This window comes from Cucumis melo, chromosome 8 (assembly GCF_025177605.1).
Source record: "Cucumis melo cultivar AY chromosome 8, USDA_Cmelo_AY_1.0, whole genome shotgun sequence".
NCBI classification, from domain to species: domain Eukaryota; kingdom Viridiplantae; phylum Streptophyta; class Magnoliopsida; order Cucurbitales; family Cucurbitaceae; genus Cucumis; species Cucumis melo.
Genome location: NC_066864.1, coordinates 2,022,195 through 2,040,014, shown reverse-complemented (window position 1 = coordinate 2,040,014; position 17,820 = coordinate 2,022,195). Strand labels below are relative to the sequence as shown.

The 17,820-nt window shown below is 34.3% G+C and overlaps 3 protein-coding genes across 5 annotated transcripts; 2 read left to right on the top strand and 1 right to left on the bottom strand.

Annotated features, from left to right (window-relative positions):
- Window positions 1–851: 851 nt before the first annotated feature.
- On the top strand, window positions 852–9,549 carry LOC103484536 (RNA polymerase II C-terminal domain phosphatase-like 1). The gene is made up of 13 exons (XM_008441659.3): window positions 852–1,668; window positions 2,375–2,851; window positions 3,223–3,433; window positions 3,635–3,792; window positions 3,891–3,961; window positions 4,136–4,241; window positions 4,494–4,577; window positions 4,996–5,568; window positions 5,668–5,731; window positions 6,448–6,575; window positions 6,679–6,732; window positions 8,050–8,146; window positions 8,656–9,549. The coding sequence occupies exons 1-13, from the start codon at window positions 1,405–1,407 to the stop codon at window positions 8,781–8,783; spliced, it is 2,415 nt and encodes an 804-aa protein (XP_008439881.1). The 5' UTR covers window positions 852–1,404; the 3' UTR covers window positions 8,784–9,549.
- A 696-nt stretch (window positions 9,550–10,245) lies between these two features.
- Window positions 10,246–12,682, top strand: LOC103484535 (clathrin light chain 1-like). The gene is made up of 3 exons (XM_008441658.3): window positions 10,246–10,760; window positions 11,784–11,937; window positions 12,035–12,682. Exons 1-3 carry the CDS (start codon window positions 10,429–10,431, stop codon window positions 12,479–12,481), a joined length of 933 nt encoding a protein of 310 aa, XP_008439880.1. The 5' UTR covers window positions 10,246–10,428; the 3' UTR covers window positions 12,482–12,682.
- A 2,336-nt stretch (window positions 12,683–15,018) lies between these two features.
- Window positions 15,019–16,521, bottom strand: LOC103484533 (stem-specific protein TSJT1-like). 3 transcript variants are annotated; one of them, XM_008441657.2, is made up of 4 exons: window positions 16,161–16,521; window positions 15,818–16,058; window positions 15,495–15,615; window positions 15,019–15,368 (listed from the first exon to the last, which is right to left on the bottom strand). In XM_008441657.2, exons 1-4 carry the CDS (start codon window positions 16,373–16,375, stop codon window positions 15,175–15,177), a joined length of 771 nt encoding a protein of 256 aa, XP_008439879.1. In that variant the 5' UTR covers window positions 16,376–16,521; the 3' UTR covers window positions 15,019–15,174. The 3 variants fall into 3 exon arrangements, with proteins under 3 accessions (XP_008439879.1, XP_008439877.1, XP_008439878.1); XM_008441655.3 differs by having other exon boundaries at window positions 15,818–16,097; window positions 16,161–16,458; XM_008441656.3 differs by having other exon boundaries at window positions 15,818–16,085; window positions 16,161–16,458.
- Window positions 16,522–17,820: the final 1,299 nt, after the last annotated feature.

The following is a 17,820-nucleotide window of genomic DNA, read 5'->3' as shown; positions in this document are numbered from 1 at the left end:
TAAAAATAATCGTAACTTTTTACCATTTATGCCAAAACAATTCAAAACAGATAAAATCAAAATTAGAAAACTCCCTTTTAGAAACGGAAAAAAGTTTTAAAAGAAGTTTAGTAAATTTTGGTTATAGAAACAAAAATGAAAGAAAAGAAATATGATGTTCCAATTCATGGCATTGAGAGACTCGATTAATTAATTTTCTCTAACTTGTTAAACTATATTAAATAAATAAATAATTGGAAATTATAAGAAATAGAGCATTTGATAAATTCTTAAACTTTTTAAAATTTTAGAGACATTAAATTTAAAACAAAAATAATAATTGTATATTAGAGTTACCAAAAAGGTATCTTCAACATAGGAAATACTTAAATTTGGATATGGTTTTCATAAAAATACATAAAAAAATACAAATAACAATCCAAAGGTAAATGATAGGATTCTAAAATGGTTGGTTTAATTGGATTAACTTCATTGTATTTTCTCGAAATTAATAAAAACCAAACCATTAGTATTCCATAAACATACGACTAACTAAATAAAATAAATTGAACATAAAAGTAGAAAAAGAAGAGGATGAATGAATGAATGATTCTCCCCTGGCCATAAATAAAAGCAAAGCAAAGGGAGAAAATTAAAATTCGGCCCCCCCCAAAACTATATTTTTCTTTTCATTTAGACCCCGAATCAGCTAATTTATTACAAGACTTACCCCTTAAAAAATGTAAAGAAACCAAAGGGAAAGCCTCAGACAATTATAGTTAAGGGTAGAAAATAGAAAATTGTAGGAGAGGGAAAAGAAAGGTTATAAAAAGGGATTAATGAAAGAAGAGGAAGCATATTAATTAGGTCTAATGGATTAAATTAATTAATTTAATTTAATTATTTAAAGAGTCTAATCTTCGGGAAGTGGAAGTGTGAAATTTTGACCTTTCGCTTTCTCGATCTAGGGTTTCATGTCATTGACAGAGTCCTTCGTTATCGCCAAAAATACGAGCCCTAGCAGCAGATAAAATAAGAGTTTTTCCAAACCACAGATCGAGTTCATTGGAAAAAAGATTTTCATTTTTTCTTTTTGGTTCATCATCTTCATCATCATCATCATCAACATCAATCAGGATCTTAAATTTTTTTCCTATCATGGGAAAAAGAAGAACCCAAATCTTGTTTTGTTCTGTTGTTTCTTGACGGATCGATGTTTTAAATTTGGAAAAAAGAAAAAGAAAAAAAGAAAACTGGATCAAATCTAAAGCATTCTGGACGATTCATGATCTTTTTTTAAAATTTCTTATTGTCTGGATAGGAAATCATTGAAACCCCATGGGATTATATAGAAACTTGATGAAATTTCTGGAGGCATAAAGCGAAACAGTGAAATATTGAGAGGAAGGAGATTGGTGGGGAAGAATGTATAAATCGGTGGTTTACCATGGGGATGAGCTACTGGGAGATGTAGAGATTTACCCAGAAGAAAAGAATGGCTACAAGAACATCGATGTGAAGGAAATCAGAATAAGTCACTTCTCGCAACCCAGTGAGAGGTGCCCACCACTTGCAGTGCTTCATACCATTGCAGCCTCTGGAATTTGCTTCAAAATGGAGTCAAAGACCTCGCAGTCACAGGACACGCCGCTCAATCTTTTGCATTCCTCGTGTATCATGGAGAATAAGGTATAAAAACATAACTCGAATATAAGAAAGGAGACCAAAAGACTAAAGTAAAAAGAGAGAGGGAGAGACAGAGACAGAGACAGAGATTAAAACCAATGTGTTAAACAAAATCTTAATTCTAAACCCAACTTTGTTCATCTTACAAGGATTAGATTATAAACATTCCAATCATTTTGAGAAAATTTTGTCGCCTTAAATTGAGAATGGTGCTGGAATTTTGCCTCACATTTTGTGAAATTTTTATGATATCTGCAACTTATCCTAGATTGTCTTGCTACCTGTCTTGGAAGAAAATGGGAATGTAAAATGCGCAAAGCTGACTCCTAAACTGTTAGTTCATAGGAAGTTCAGTTCTTTGCTTCTTTCCTCCTGTTTTCTTGCTCTTTCCGGCTGGTGATGTTATTTTGAAGATTATGCTGCTGGTAGTTTCATTTTGGCGGTAAACTTGTGATTTTGTTCTGCAAGAGAATTAAAACAACTGTTTCAATAAGCTGAAAATTAGTGTTGATGTTAATAGCATGAGAGAACTTGACTGCCCCCTGGCGTCGTTTTTTCAAACTTCTAATCTTACTTATGGTTTAGTTGTTTTGTATAGTTGGAAGCATTTCTGCTTTGTTTTGTCAATGGGATAGCATTTTCTTCCTCAGTCTGTTGTTTTTGATATGGATGTGTTGCAAACACTGATGATTTGGATTTGTTTCAACAGACTGCTATAATGATGTTTGGAGTGGAGGAGCTACATTTGGTAGCCATGTTTTCTAGAGATCTTGACAGGCAGTATCCATGTTTCTGGGGCTTCAATGTTGCAATGGGACTCTACAATTCTTGTCTTGACATGTTGAATCTTAGATGTCTTGGCATTGTATTTGATCTTGATGAGACACTTGTGGTTGCAAATACAATGCGTTCGTTTGAGGATAGAATTGAAGCCCTGCAGCGGAAAATAAGCAGTGAGGTAGACCCACAGCGCGCTAATGGCATGCTGGCAGAGGTTAAGCGATATCAAGACGACAAGATAATTCTGAAGCAATATGCTGAAAATGACCAGGTTATAGAAAATGGAAAAGTGATTAAAAGTCAATCGGAAGTAGTGCCAGCATTGTCTGACAATCATCAACCTGTTGTTCGACCCCTGATACGGTTGCATGAAAAAAATATCATTCTAACTCGTATCAACCCCCAGGTAACTAGATTTAATCCAGGCTATCTATTTGCTTCCACTTTCCAAGGATGCAAGGACCATCAAACTATTCACTTACACTTGTTTTTCACTTCAACTGTTCACATGCACAATCACATAGCCCTTTTTACTAGTATCCATATGTTGGATATTTTTTCTCTATGTTTTTATGAGTCTCCTAATTTGTCTGTAATGATTGAAAGTAATCCAAACTGATTTTTGCCTGAGACAGGATTTGGTTCATTTAAGTGGTGCCTGAGTACTTTATATGATATTTCATTTAGACTTATAAGTTGCTCAATGAAAGTCATAAGCTATTTTGTGAAGTCTTTTAATGCAAGTTATATTAACTCACTACTGCTACAATTTTATAGATTCGTGATACAAGTGTTCTTGTGAGGTTGAGACCTGCATGGGAAGATCTTCGGAGCTACTTGACTGCAAGAGGCCGCAAGCGTTTTGAGGTCTATGTGTGTACAATGGCTGAAAGGGATTATGCTCTGGAGATGTGGAGGCTCCTTGATCCGGATTCAAATTTGATAAATCCTAAGGAATTGTTGGATCGCATTGTTTGTGTCAAGTCTGGTAAGTTTAAGCCAATTCCAAAGTAGAAAAATATCCCTTCCCAAACCAGTGGCACATTTTTCCGAGGGTCTTATCTAGCATGGAAGTCTGTTGTTGAAGGAGCTAATTCCACTTTAAGTCAGGCTCTATAGGTTTTCTATCATTTTTGCGATTCTCAATTGAATTTTTTTTTGTTAACATTCTTTTGGTCCATATCCTTAGGTTCTAGGAAGTCATTATTCAATGTCTTCCAAGATGGGTTTTGCCACCCGAAGATGGCTCTGGTGATTGATGATCGTTTGAAAGTATGGGATGAAAAGGATCAACCTCGAGTGCATGTTGTTCCTGCATTTTCTCCTTACTACGCCCCTAATGCTGAAGTATATTCTTGTTTGCAATTTGGCATTTCAGTTTGAAAGATTTCTTTAAAATTTAGGTAACGCTGATTTATTTGACATTCCTTTTTCTTTTTGTGTAGGGAAATAATGCCATCCCTGTTCTATGTGTAGCAAGGAATGTTGCCTGCAATGTTAGAGGTGGTTTTTTCAAGTAAGATTCAGAAGACTGCTAAAGTTTCTTACCGAAGGATATGAATTCTACTGTGCTTATTTTTAATATTTGCAAATTATGGTTTTAGCTTTGGGAGATGGTCCAAGTTCATGCATGTTATTGATTGTTTTTCGTTTTTTTTTTTTGTTAATTGCGGCATTTCTCTGATTTCAGGGAATTTGATGATATCCTACTGCAAAAAATTTCTGATATCTCATATGAAGATGGTGTCAACGATATTCCCTCTCCTCCTGATGTGAGCAACTATCTCGTCTCAGAGGTCAGTAGGAATTCCTTCTCAAATTACTTTCCCCTAAAATAATCAAACTTAGTTTGATAATGAGGTCATTCAAATTTACTGCATTTGTTTCTTGACTTGTTAAATGCTTCATTCTTTCCTCATCCTATGCCAAAATGAGCTTACCTCAATGATAATTTTGATACAACCTTCTTCCCTATAGGTGGGAGGTTCAATCCTCAATCCAACAATTGTTGTACTCAAAAACATTCTTTCCCCTTATATGTTTTTCAGGATGAATACTCTATTGCTAATGGAAACAAAGATATACCAACTTTTGATGGTATGCCAGACATGGAAGTTGATAGAAGAATGAAGGTACTGACGAAGATGGGTCCTTGATTGAGGTCATAAGTAAACTTTCATTAGCATATACCAGGGAACTAATTATGTCAAAGGGTAGTGAGTGTAATAATATCTTGCGTCACATTCTACTAGGAGGAATGAATTAGTTCTTAAATTTTCAAGTTTCCATTATACATTTACATCCAACAATTGTTAGTTGTGGAGTGGAAAGAATTTTGCAACTTCATTCAATAAAAATTATGATAAATAGACAGTCCAAGAATTACAAAGAACTAAAGAAGTGAGCGAATATAAAGAAATCTAGCTCTCTGCATCAAATAGTCATTGTTCCTGCATATTACTTCAATTTAAGATCTCTGTCTGTCATACACACGTATACTCAGTCTTACATATACATGTATGAAAAGGATACCACTTCCATCTTCCCCAGGATGCATTTTTGGCTTCTTCAACTATTAACAGTGCAGATCCACGAGTTTCTTCTCTTCAATATACAATGGCTTCTGCTTCTGGTGCTGTTCCACTTCCGCCAAAGCAGGTATCGATGCCGCCATATTTTCCGAACATGCCAATTCCCCATGTTAACTCAGTGGCTCATGTGGCCCCAAATGAACCAAGTTTACAAAGTTCTCCCGCTAGAGAGGAGGGTGAGGTACCAGAATCAGAATTAGATCCTGATACAAGGCGTAGACTCCTTATATTGCAACATGGGCAAGATACGAGGGAGCGTCTATCAAGTGAACCCGCATTTCCAGGAAGGCCTCCTCCATTACAGCAGGTTGCTGCTCCACGTGCTCAATCACGTGGAAGTTGGTCTCCAATGGAAGAAGAAATGAGCCCGAGGCAACTGAGTCGTACTGCACGCAAAGAGTTTCCTGTAGATGCAGAACCAATGCCGATGCGGGAGAAGCATAGGTCTAATCATCCTTCATTTTTCCCCAAGGTTGACAATCCAATTTTACCTGATAGAATTCCTCATGAGAATCAGAGATTGCCAAAAGGGGTAATTAGGCTATGTTTTACCTGGCTTTGACTCCCCCTTTTTTCAAGGAGAAAGGCTACTGTACAATTCTTCAGTGTGCTTTTTCAATCATGCATGCAGGCTTTTTATAGAGATGATCGTATGAGAGTAAGTCGAAGGCCATCTAGCTATCCAGCATTCCCAGGTGAGACGGCAGTTTGACACTTAAATTTGGCCATTTTTGGAATTTTATGGCTTCAAATTTCATTAGTTTTTTTTTTTTTGTCTTCTCATATTAAATACTCAGGTAATTATTAGTTTGTCTGTTACTACGTGGGGCTTCTCTTTCATTTTCTCATTGATTAGCCATTCAAAAAGATTCAAACCCTTCATCCTGTAAAATAGTGAACCACGTGTTTTACTTTAGGGTGAATTTTCTTGTGGATTTCCATATCTACTCTCACAAATACTCTGTATTTTTATATTTAGGCTTAGAGATCATATGCATTGTTCCCATTGTGTATGGATGTTGTATTCCAGATTTTGAATCTAATATTTTCATTTCTCAAAATAGAATTGAAATATATCAGTTCTTTAGTTTATGTAAGTTTAAATATATAATCCCTTGTAACTTCTAAACTAAAAATTTTAGATCGTTTGATATTGTAGAATGTAGTTAGTAGCAGAATATCTAAGTAATATTTAAAGAGTAATTTGTAGTTTCACTTTTAAGTTTTAATATTTCTAATCAATGATATTGTGACAATTTTCCCAAACTGAAAATTGACTTCTTGATCGGTGCAAATTGAAAGCGAACTTATCATTATTTTTATTTTTCTAGTCTTTGTTTTGTTAATAACTATCATATGAGTCATTATATTTCTTTGAGGTTATTTTACATGCTGTATTGCTATTTTATAGGTGAGGAAATTCCAATGAATCAATCATCTTCAAGAAGTCGGGATGATGACATTGAATCTGGACGCTCCATCTGGAGTGAAACTCCTGTTGGAGCTCTACAGGAAATTGCAATGAAGTTTGGCACCAAGGTAATCTGAGACAACTGTTTCATCATAAAAATTTGAAGTTCGTAAATTATGCATTTGTTACCCCCATCTCTAGCCAGTCCTTGAGATTTGAAATAACTTGTAGGTGGAATTTAAGCCAGGGTTAGTTCCCAGCACAGATCTACAGTTTTCTGTTGAGGTAATTTATGATTTCCACCTTCATGTTCTTTATGGTTCTTAAATCTTTGATCAGAATGTCTAGTTTTTATTTCCTTGGAATATATTTTGGATACTGAATAGTTCAATACCTACTTGTGCATTACTTGATTAAGAGTTTCTGCTTTTATTTTCCATTTCATTTCTTTTATTACCAATATTATTATTATTACTAAAAACTGATATTGTATTAAAGAAGAAGAAAACTAGGCTGGGGAAGAAAAATCCCCCACCCGAGAGGAGAGAAGAAAAGCTATAATAATGAAAAAGAGGAGAGCATTTACTCTAGATCACAACCAAACTAACTACTGCTCTAAAAGAGCTAAACGAGAGCTTTCCCATTGCTAATAGTTATGAATAGGTTCCACTACTAGTAGTGAGCCGAACACTGAGTTTTCTGCTTTGCCCTATTGATGTTGTGTATTTCAAACGTTGCCTCATATAGGAGCAATTGGGGAATCCAGAATATTGTTTGCAAAATTTGTACTTGATGAGAGAAGCATTTAGTTTCTATAAGTTAGTGTATTACTGCATAAAGGTCCAAGTCCTTATGATGGGGTGGAGAGCTTAGAAGCAGAAGTGTGAAAATATATTGAGAACTAGAGAATAGAATAGGAAAGAGATATAGATCAAGGAGAAGATAAGCCATATCTGGAAAAACTAGTTGAGTGTGGGAAGATGCGAAAATTTACATTTATTGATAATCCAAGTCTCATTACTGGATGACCTTTTCTTGTCCAATAGGGCTTATATACCATAGTAAAATGAAGAAATTGATAATTAAATATCTCAAGGTTAAGTAAATTGTCCACCAAAATACAAGACACTAATCTTGTGATAAGTTTTTGGCTGAATTATAAAAAATACCCCCTTGAATTTTTAATAGTACCCTTACTATTTTGAAAGTTGGGATATTACAATTTCATAAATGTTTCAAAACTACCATTAGAGTACATATCCTTTTGAGTTTGAGTGGAAATTGGGACTTTGAAGGATATGGTGGCGTGGGCAGATCCTAATTTCCATTATAGGTCACCCCACACCATTCCAAATCTCAATTTCAACCTGAAATTTCTACTCCAAATGTATTTTTTTAAAAGCTTATTAAAAATCCATGAGTAATATTGCAAATTTTGAAAGGATAGGAGCATTTTTTGAACAAATGATTTAACCTACATTGTTAACTTTCCATGTATTTATCTCATCAGGTTATTTATATCACTTTCTTCAATTTTTAAGACCTGCCTGTCTCCACTTGTTCTGATTATAGAGCATGTGAACCTGCTCCTTGCTTTTGTAGGCTTGGTTTGTAGGAGAGAAAATTGGTGAAGGTATTGGCAATACAAGAAGGGATGCTCAGCGACATGCTGCTGAAGGTTCCATAAAGAATTTGGCTAGTAAGTAGTTTTTCTTTCTTCTCTTATACTATTATATGTCTACAACATTTATCTTTTGCTATATATTGTTGACGCTATACCTCATTTTGTCCTTTGCAGCAATCTAGCTATGCATATTGTCTCTTCAAGATACTCTGTTTATAATGATTTTAAAACATGATAACTCTTTGCATTTTGGCCTAAGGTCTGAACTGTTTGGCTCAATCTAGACAACTTAGCTTTTATCTTTAGAGTAATCTGGTAAAATTTATTGTTATTCTTCATTCCTCCAAGGTTTTTTTCTTAGCATTGTTCTGCTGTATTGGGCATGTGATGTATGTGTTTAGAAATGCAAGCTTCACTTAGAGCTAAAATGCGAAGAGTATGAAATGGCTGGTTATCCTGCAATGGTTAATTGCTTAAACTAGCAAGCATTTTTTCTGTTTAGAGGCAATTTTAAGGAGCATGTAAAGGAATATGAGCGACCTCCTTGGTTGAATCTGGCTTACATACGAAATATTTTTTTGCAGACATTTACGTATCACGTTGTAAGGCTGATACTTCATCTGCAAATGATATGAACAAGTTTCCTAGCGACAATGGATCGGGAAAACGAATGAAACTGGACTTCCACAGACATCTTCCAAAAACTAAATAAATATTCCACGCTTCATGAATGACTTCCATATTTGTTGACCCTCTTGTAAAAGCATGTTTCAGGATACTTGAGGTTAAAGGCCATCAAGACTCACCATGTTGTTCTTACAATACGTGGCCTTCTGCTTTTCTCGATCAGAACAAGAAGCAATTTGCAAGATCAGCTCTTATGCCTTCTTCATTCAATTTCTCCTGATATCAGCAACACAAACTCCACGTGAATGTTCATACGGAGGAGATCAAGTTACTGCATCTCTCTTAACCTTTATGTTTTTTTTCCTCGAGACCAAGATAACCAAGATGAGCCATGAATTATCTGCCTGCTTTAGTTGAAAATTTTCTCCCATTAAAGCTGAAGCCATTTTTGTTCAAGAGGTGGCAGGAGGCTGTAGTTCATGCTCAATGCTCTCCTTTGGCAAAGTTCTCTTCAACATGTTTGAGATTGGCCGATCAGACTTTTATTTTGTTTTATTTTCCTTATATTTTTTGTGTTAATATTTTATTTAATTTGATTGAGCTCAGGTCGAAAATTTGCTGGTATTCAGGAATGTTTTCATGATCTGCAGACTATTATTCACATTATAACAAAGCTAACCCTTTAATTTTATGTTCCACACCTAAATAAATAGTTAGGCTCCCCCACCCCATGAATGATGTTTCAAGCTCGAAAACAATGTGTTGATGGTAGGGTTGTATATTGAGTTCTTTTTTAATATCATTTCTGACTGCTTTTTTATTACAATATCAATGAATGGAATTCAAAATCCCCCGTATTCTATTTAAGATTGTTCTTAACAGAACTTGAGTGATGTTTTTCTTTTGTATCACAGGATGATAAATGATTCTTGGGATTGTTATCGCTGATAAATTTGTCACTTCAAAGTTGAATGAAATGCTTAAATCATATCATGTGTATTCACTACTAAATGCTTTTTAAGAAATAATATGTTTTAGAAAAGAGACATATAAAGCCTTTATACGGTTAAGAAAACTTGCAAGTAATAAAAATTAAAATTAATTTCAATCTCTAACAACTAGTCCTAAATTTAGACAACGGGAGCTTGACCCGAGTTTATACTTTCTAAGGAACTGAAAGATAAATGTACCATTACATTAGGAAATGAAATTAATACTGTTACCTCTCTCTTCCCTATACATATATCTATTTCTATAAAACATAAAGTTGAGGGACAAATTTATACAAAATGTTAACAACTATTCTATTGACTTAATGAAAGTGTATAAAGTGTGTATTCCAAGTACGAATCTTTTCAAGGTTAAATTAGAAAAACAAATTTTTTTAATGATAAAACATCGATTATCATTCTAAAAAGGTAACCAAGTGTTGCATTGTGATTGGGCAATGTATTAATTTTTTTTCTTCTAAAAATAAATTGGAAAAAAGAAGAAGAAGAAGAAGAAGAAGAAGAATAGTTGAAAAAATGGTTAAATTTTGGTCCTACTAATTACTTAATACGTGAAAATGTGTAAAGCATATAAAAAGGTCAAAATTAGCTTCAAAGAGAGAGTCAGTGTAGTCATCCCTTTGTTTCTCATTTTACAAACCCAACCCATAAACACACCTCTTTCTTTCTCTCTCTTTCTCTCTCTCTCTTTCTCTCTCTGCGGTGTTGGAGAGCGCTAAAATGTCCACCTTCGACGCCTACAGTATGGACGGTGAAGACAGCTATGGCGGTTACGGATCCTACACCAATTTCTCCGGCGCCTTCCCCGGAGACGCCGATGTGACCGTCGAGCATACTCCTGCCTCGCCGGACGTCTTTGGATTCGACGATCCCAGCCCTAACTACTCTCAGGCTCCTTTTGATCCGATTCATGTAGAGAATGGAAATGGAAACGGCTATGGTGCGGCTGAGGATGAAGTCGGCGATGGTGTGTTCGTATCCGATGGTCCAATTCTTCCCCCTCCTAGCGAGATGGGCGTGGAGGAAGGCTATGCTCTTCGTGAATGGCGTCGGTAAGATCTTGTGACCTTCAATTTATCTTTTTAGATTTCTTGGAACTGAAGAGATTTTTCTTCTGCTGCTGGTGCTTTGTATCTCGGTGTCGATTTAGATCTGATTCGTTGGCGAACAACTTCAGATCTCTATTATTCATCTCTTTCTAGTGTTTTTACTTGATTGCACCGATTGATCTGGACTATTTCTCCATTTTGTCTTAATAGCTGTATAGAGGGATTTGATGAGGGGAATTATATTGATCGATTTGCATTAAAAGGTGGTGAATTAAAGAACTTAGATCTAGGGATATCTGTACATCAATTGGTAGACTTGGATGAAGAAGCTATTTCATTAGTGAGCTCTGATCAAGGTTTATATTAGTAGATCAGTTAGGGACAAGCCATGAAGTCAAATTTCTAATTATCAGTGGGTCTATGTCGTTATTGATCTATGTGGAAGTTCAAGCGGAATTTAGGTTAATTTCTTGAAGTTCAAGCAGAAATCCAGCGGATTATTCGTAGATCAGTCAGGAGCATAGCCATTTAAGTCAAATTACTAATTATCAGTTTGTGTATATTGTTGTTTATCTATGTGGAGGTTTAAGCGGAATTCCAGCGGAATTTGATTGATTCAGGGAGATAGCCATTTAGTCAAATTACTATTATTAGTGGGTATATATTGTTGTTGATTTACGTGGAACCGTGGAAGATCAAGCGGGGGTTCAGGTAAGCTCTGGTAGATAATGATGGACGATTCGATTTAGCCATGACCCATAACAAAAATGCATGAGTGATTCCTAAATAGAAATTGCATGAAGTACATCATCAATTGAAATCTTTTTAGCTATCGTTTTATTTCTCTGTTGTTTAGTTGTTTTACTGGATATACCAAAATGTCCTTGTTGACTTTCATTTTCCTTTTAGATAGCAGAAAGTGCAATTTGTAAGGGATAGCCGATTTGAGTTTTGAAGATGTATTCAAGTATATATCTGTTGTCTTTCCAATTTTGAACTTTAGAAATTATGGGTTTTTTGGTGCAGCCAAAACGCCATTCAGCTTGAAGAGAAGGAGAAAAGGGAGAAAGAATTGAGAATTAAAATTATTGAAGAAGCTGAGGAGTATAAAATAGGTTTCTATGAGAAAAGAAAGCTTAATGTTGAGAGTAACAAGGTTAACAACAGAGAAAGAGAGAAGGTATAGTTTTGTTTGCCATCTTCTTTCAAGGCTGTGTTCTTAGTTTTCTTCTCTAGCTCTGTTTTCTTAGTATAGATTTTTCGTGTTTTTGGAGCAGTTATATTTGGCAAATCAGGAGAAATTTCATAAAGAGGCCGATAAACAATACTGGAAAGCAATTGCAGAACTAATTCCCAACGAAGTTCCTAATATTGAGAAAAAGAGAGGAAAGAAGGATCAAGAAAAGAAACCATCGATACTAGTTGTTCAGGGTCCAAAGCCTGGGAAACCCACTGATCTTTCAAGAATGCGGCAAATTCTCGTGAAATTGAAGCACACACCCCCACCTCATATGAAACCACCACCACCCCCACCTGCCAAGGATGCCAAGGATGCCAAAGATGGCAAAGACGCTAAAGATGGAAAGGATGCCAAAAATGAAAAAGATGCAGCAACAAAAGCATCCGATCCCGTACCTGGAGCTGCCACTGCCAATGGCACTTCTCACAAACCTCAAGAGCCAACTGTTGCTCCCGCTGCCGATGAAGATCAAACTGCTACATAATGACATAGCCATAGCAACTATCAACTTCTTTCTGCTCGATACTTTTACATTTTCCCTTTGAGATTTCGTTGTTTTTGTTCGTCTATCCTTGCATTTGAACGTGTAATCAGTTGTGATCTTATACAACATTTATTCTTCTGTACCTTATGACAGTCTCTAGTGGCATTATGTTTTGGACTAGTCCAGGTTCTGATTTTGACATTGCCACATCTTCCTTCTTTCAAATTATTTCGTCAGGTTAGCTTATTCATTTTCTTCTCATCCTAATTTCTTCAAATATTGCTTCTGTAACCATGTGGTTATTTCGAGAACTCTACAATTGATGTGAATTCTGTTTGTGCTGTAGTTAATTTCTTATTATTAAGGCTGAGTTTCGAATTGATTTTGAGTGCCTCATTTTGTTATATGTATTTTACAAAGCTTCTTAATAAAAAATCTTCATTGAATTTCAGACCATTTGAGTGCTTCTAGGAAGGTATTTATTTGTGCTATTATCTTAGTATTCCAATATAGATACAGTAGTTTGTTTAAGACATTTCTTTACCATCAAAGAAAGTAAGGAGTTGAAGGATATTTTTAACCTTTTGAATTCAGTTCCAATGAAAAACTTGGGTGCTAAAATTCTGCATCATTTAGCGATTATGGAAGAAATTACAGAATTAGATTTTGAAATGTGTAGCGTTCTTTAAATTTCTAGTTGATAAGAAAATATGTTAGTGCCCCTCCCTGCGATCAGAAAACTCCTAATACTATGTTACACTTATATTGATATGAACAAGGAAATAACCATGACAAGAACAACAATAGCCCAGAAATCAAGAACTAGAAAATAAGGAGTAAAGCTCACAGCAGCTTTTCCTTAAAATGACGTAATTCTACGATCTCCAAAACATTCCTTTTATATTTCTCACCAGTGTGCTCCTCCCAAATCCTCTCCTCCACCTGTCTTCTGTTGATTTTCCATCTTGCTCCCTCGTCTTCCTTCTTCAGTAGGTGTGAACAATTGGGGCCTAACAAAATAACACGGGTTCAGAGGGGTACGGTACAATCTTGAATTTTGTATTATGTTACTCATACTAAACATGAATTGCAATTGGTGCAAAAGAATCATGAAGTAGATAAGAGATTATTGTGTGTCCAATAGAAGAACAAAGAAAGAAAGTGCTTGTCTATCATAAAACAGGGAAAGGACAAAAGTGGTGATAATGAAGAAGAAATGAACAAAAAATGTCGGGGAATCACTACATCGATACTATAATGGGTGTTGATATGAATAACGATTCTGATAGAATGGATTTAATATATTAGGTTAAGTCCATAGCTAAGGAACACAAATCTATTCCTAAAAGATGAGTGAAACTCTCCAAAAAGTTCTATATTGAAAGAGAATCTAAAGTTTTCTGATCAAAAGTTTTCTAATAAAACTCTAACTTGGCTATTTACAGTCTTACAAAAGAAAAAACAACATAATTAACTAATTGTGCCCAACTATTAGAAATACTAATAATCTAAATTAACAACTAAACTAAATATTAATTAAGACATAATAATTATTCTATACTTTTTCTAAACATCGTTTAATATAGTGGGTTAAGATATTAGGCCAAACTTAAGGACACGAAATGAAATCCATCCCTTAAGAGATATAACTAATTAATTAACTATTTCTAAAAATACTAATTAAACTAAATTAACAAGTAAACAAATATTGAACTAAAATATATTAATTATCATATGCTTATCATCATTGAATTCTTTCTTACGTTTGTCGCATATGGCTTTGCTCTTTATACATTATATGTGGTTTATTTTGCTAGCATCTAGCGATGTTATATTGCAATTTGTTTGAGTTTTGCTTTCTAAAAAAGTACTTTCTTATTAATCAAATATATACATAAGCCGTCGACAATCCAACAAAAACAATAACTTCCATTGTAACACCTATTATAAAAATCCCATTTACTGCATGCTATAACAAAAATAAGATTTTGCATATTGACCATATATCCTGCTCTTATTCCATACTTGTGATTTATTATTAGAAAACTCTAAAGACTTGCTTAATATAGTAAAAAAAAACCCATCACTAAAATCCCCATAAAAAAGATGTTCTTTTAACAATAAATAAATAAATAATGAGTAATTAAATAAAAAAAAATAAGTTTACATTATTAGAATGCCAGCTTCAAGTTCTTCCAAGGGCCATGTTACTCTAACTAAAATAGACAATTACTTAGTCAAATATTTTCCATTTGGAATCAGCCAATTCAGCTTTAATCAATCTTTTTGTTATTCCATTGAAAACATTCAAATTCAAGGTAAACTTTCGATACTATATATTAATGTCTTGCTTCGATCTTACTCATAGAAACTTTCTTATTGATTCTTTTCCGAATTTAATTATATAAATCTAATTAATTCATCCACAAACACTAATAATATTAAACGTCAGTTCTAGGGTTAATTGATACCCATAATATATAATATTCTCCCTTTTTTATAAGACAAGAAAAATATAAAATAACAATAACAAGGAATGATATAAAAATGGTAAAACATTTGCTTTTCATTAATCGAATCTTAGAGAAAACTCTGAAAGTCCAAATAGAGCTTCCGGAAGCGCAAAAACAAAAATATATACAAACATAAAAACTTGAAAAAGAAAAAAAGACAGAAATAAGTAGAATGAATAATCAGGCATGTGAACCCCAGGTTGCCCAGTTGGCTTCGCTTCCGACACGTGGCATGGTGTGAACCCTTGATTGGACATCAACCTTAAAGTTTGCCCCACACATAACTCCCTCACTATCAATTCTAGGCATTGCCTTCATCTTCTTTGTCGGATGTTCGAAACTCATTAGCCCTCTCTCGCTGTGGAACATACAACCTGCCAATTCATATAATTAAATAAATTCCACGTCAGACAGATTCCACCTCTTCTTCTTCTTCTTCTTCTTAAGAAAAAGGGTATTTCTTTCTCTTTAATTTAATCAATAAAGAGAATGTTCATTACCAGGTGGAAATGGTGCAAATGACTTGGCACATCCAGCTTTAATCACCTCCAACTTGTCCGATATTACAAGAGAGCCATCGGCGGCAGTCCCCCAATACAAATCCATTCCCTCATTTGCATCCTGATTTTTTTTCAATTCAAAGAAACACAATTCCTTTTCAAACTCAAACAACAAAATAAACCCCAATATCCTTTACCCCTAAATTTCTTTCTACGTCTAATTTCCTTTTTCCACTTGAAAGATTAAATTTCAAAATGATATATCCTTTTGATTTATGGGTTAAAACCACAAAGGCGAAGAGAGAAAAAAAAAATTTGCTTACCAGAGCTGCAAATACAGAGCCGGCCTTGCGGTCAAAAACCACAAAGGCGAAGTTTCCTTCGAGTTCTTTAAGAACTTGATCGGCTGGGTATGGCCCACGGTCTCTTAGGGTTCGATAAGCTTCGATCACGAACATGGCTTCATTCGTAGCTTTTGAAAGCCCGTACTGCTTGTTCAACCGACTCAGGTTGTTCAAACTCCCCTTGAACATACAGTACATTTCATCTAAGCCACAAAACAACCTGCCATTTTTCCCCCATTCAATCTCACTAACTTCAATACTAAAACAAACACATTATTTCCGATCTCATGATTTTACAGATCATAAATTAATTAGTTCTTACATTTGATGGTGAGCGGAATGAGATGCAGATGGATCGAACGCTATGGACGCTGCATTTCCAAAAGACATAGACAGAGCTCCACGAGAACCGGAAGAAAGGAAATGATCGAGAATTTCTCGAGGAAGTTTGGGCTTCGCCGTCGGTAGGCGAAATGACGCCGGACTTTGAAGCTCCGGTGGTGAGGGAACGGATTGGCTATCGAAAAGGGCTAACATCTTCAATCTATACAGATAGATGTTGTAGCTTCACTTTACTACAAATTTAAGATTTGATTGGATTTGGAAAAGAAACGATGGAGAAGAAAGGGGATTTGGTGGAAATATATAAAGCGGAGGTGGTTTGGTGCTGAGGAATAAGGCAGCTGACGTGGCGATGTTATCCAAACTCGGATTAATCAGTGATTTATGGATGTGTATATTGTGAAGTACGATTCCAAGTCAACTATTTCCAGCTCTTTCCTTTTCAACATTTATCCCTTTCTAATACTCCATTTTTTCATTAAATAAACCTCAATCTACCCATCTAATATTCTTCTCTTCTCTTTAAAAATCTAAATTCCACTTCATTCTTGTCCATCTTTTCTTTTTATTTTTACCAAATATATTAAACGATAACGATAATATTTTAGTGTATTTATCTTCGTGCTTTTCTTTTTAAAATATAATTTTTTTCTTAACAACTTCTGATTTAACACTTAATTAGTTGCACCAAATAGTTAAGTATGGATACTCCCTTTTTCCTAAAACTAAAAAGCTAATTTCTAGAGATACACGTACCCAAATATATCATCAACGGCACACACATTTTCTTTTCCTTTCTTCATATATATATATACATACATACGAGAATAATACTTAGATTTGCTTGTTTCTACGCGATTCTTCTGCCATGTTGAGAAACAAATATTAAAAAAATTCTCTTTTTAGTATGCGTATCATACTGTATATTTTTCCTTGTTGAATGAGTTGTATTTTATTTTATTTAAAGAAAGGTTGTGAGTAGTTTTTTTTTTTTTTTTTTTTGTTTAAACCCCATATCTATTTCTGAAAATGAAGATTTTCATTTAGAGATAAAATGAACAAAAAATGTATGGATAATAATGATCTTGAAAAAAATGGTTGAAGTTAGATATTTTGAAAAGCAATCGAGGGTGAGAAACCAAAGTAGAATATTATGACTTGGAGGGTGAGAAATCAAAGATCAAATTCTTTAATAAGATTTTATTTTTCAAAAGAAAGAAATCTTTAATGAGATTAATTAGCTATATTTTAAAATGTAGAGTGAGATTCCAAGCATTCAAACCTAATTAGATTTGAGTTAATCCTTTATATATATTTTTTTAGTCATTTATTTTTGAGATCTACATATGCGAGTATCAAAAAGTAAAAAGACAGTGACCTACGTTTTCAAAATCTACCCTTGAAAAAAATTCCTTTAAATTTTATTGATATCATTAAACCAAGTTTAGATTATTATTGTTGTTTTCTTTTTATGAAAAGTTTGAGTCTTTTTAATTGTTCAAACTTCAACTCATGGATAAGACTTAGGAGTTTGATTTATGTATTTCTAAATTTATAACTTTTTTTTTTTCAATTTTAGTACATATTTAACCTTTTAATTAGCGGTATAATATTTATTTAATGTCAACCTAAACATAATC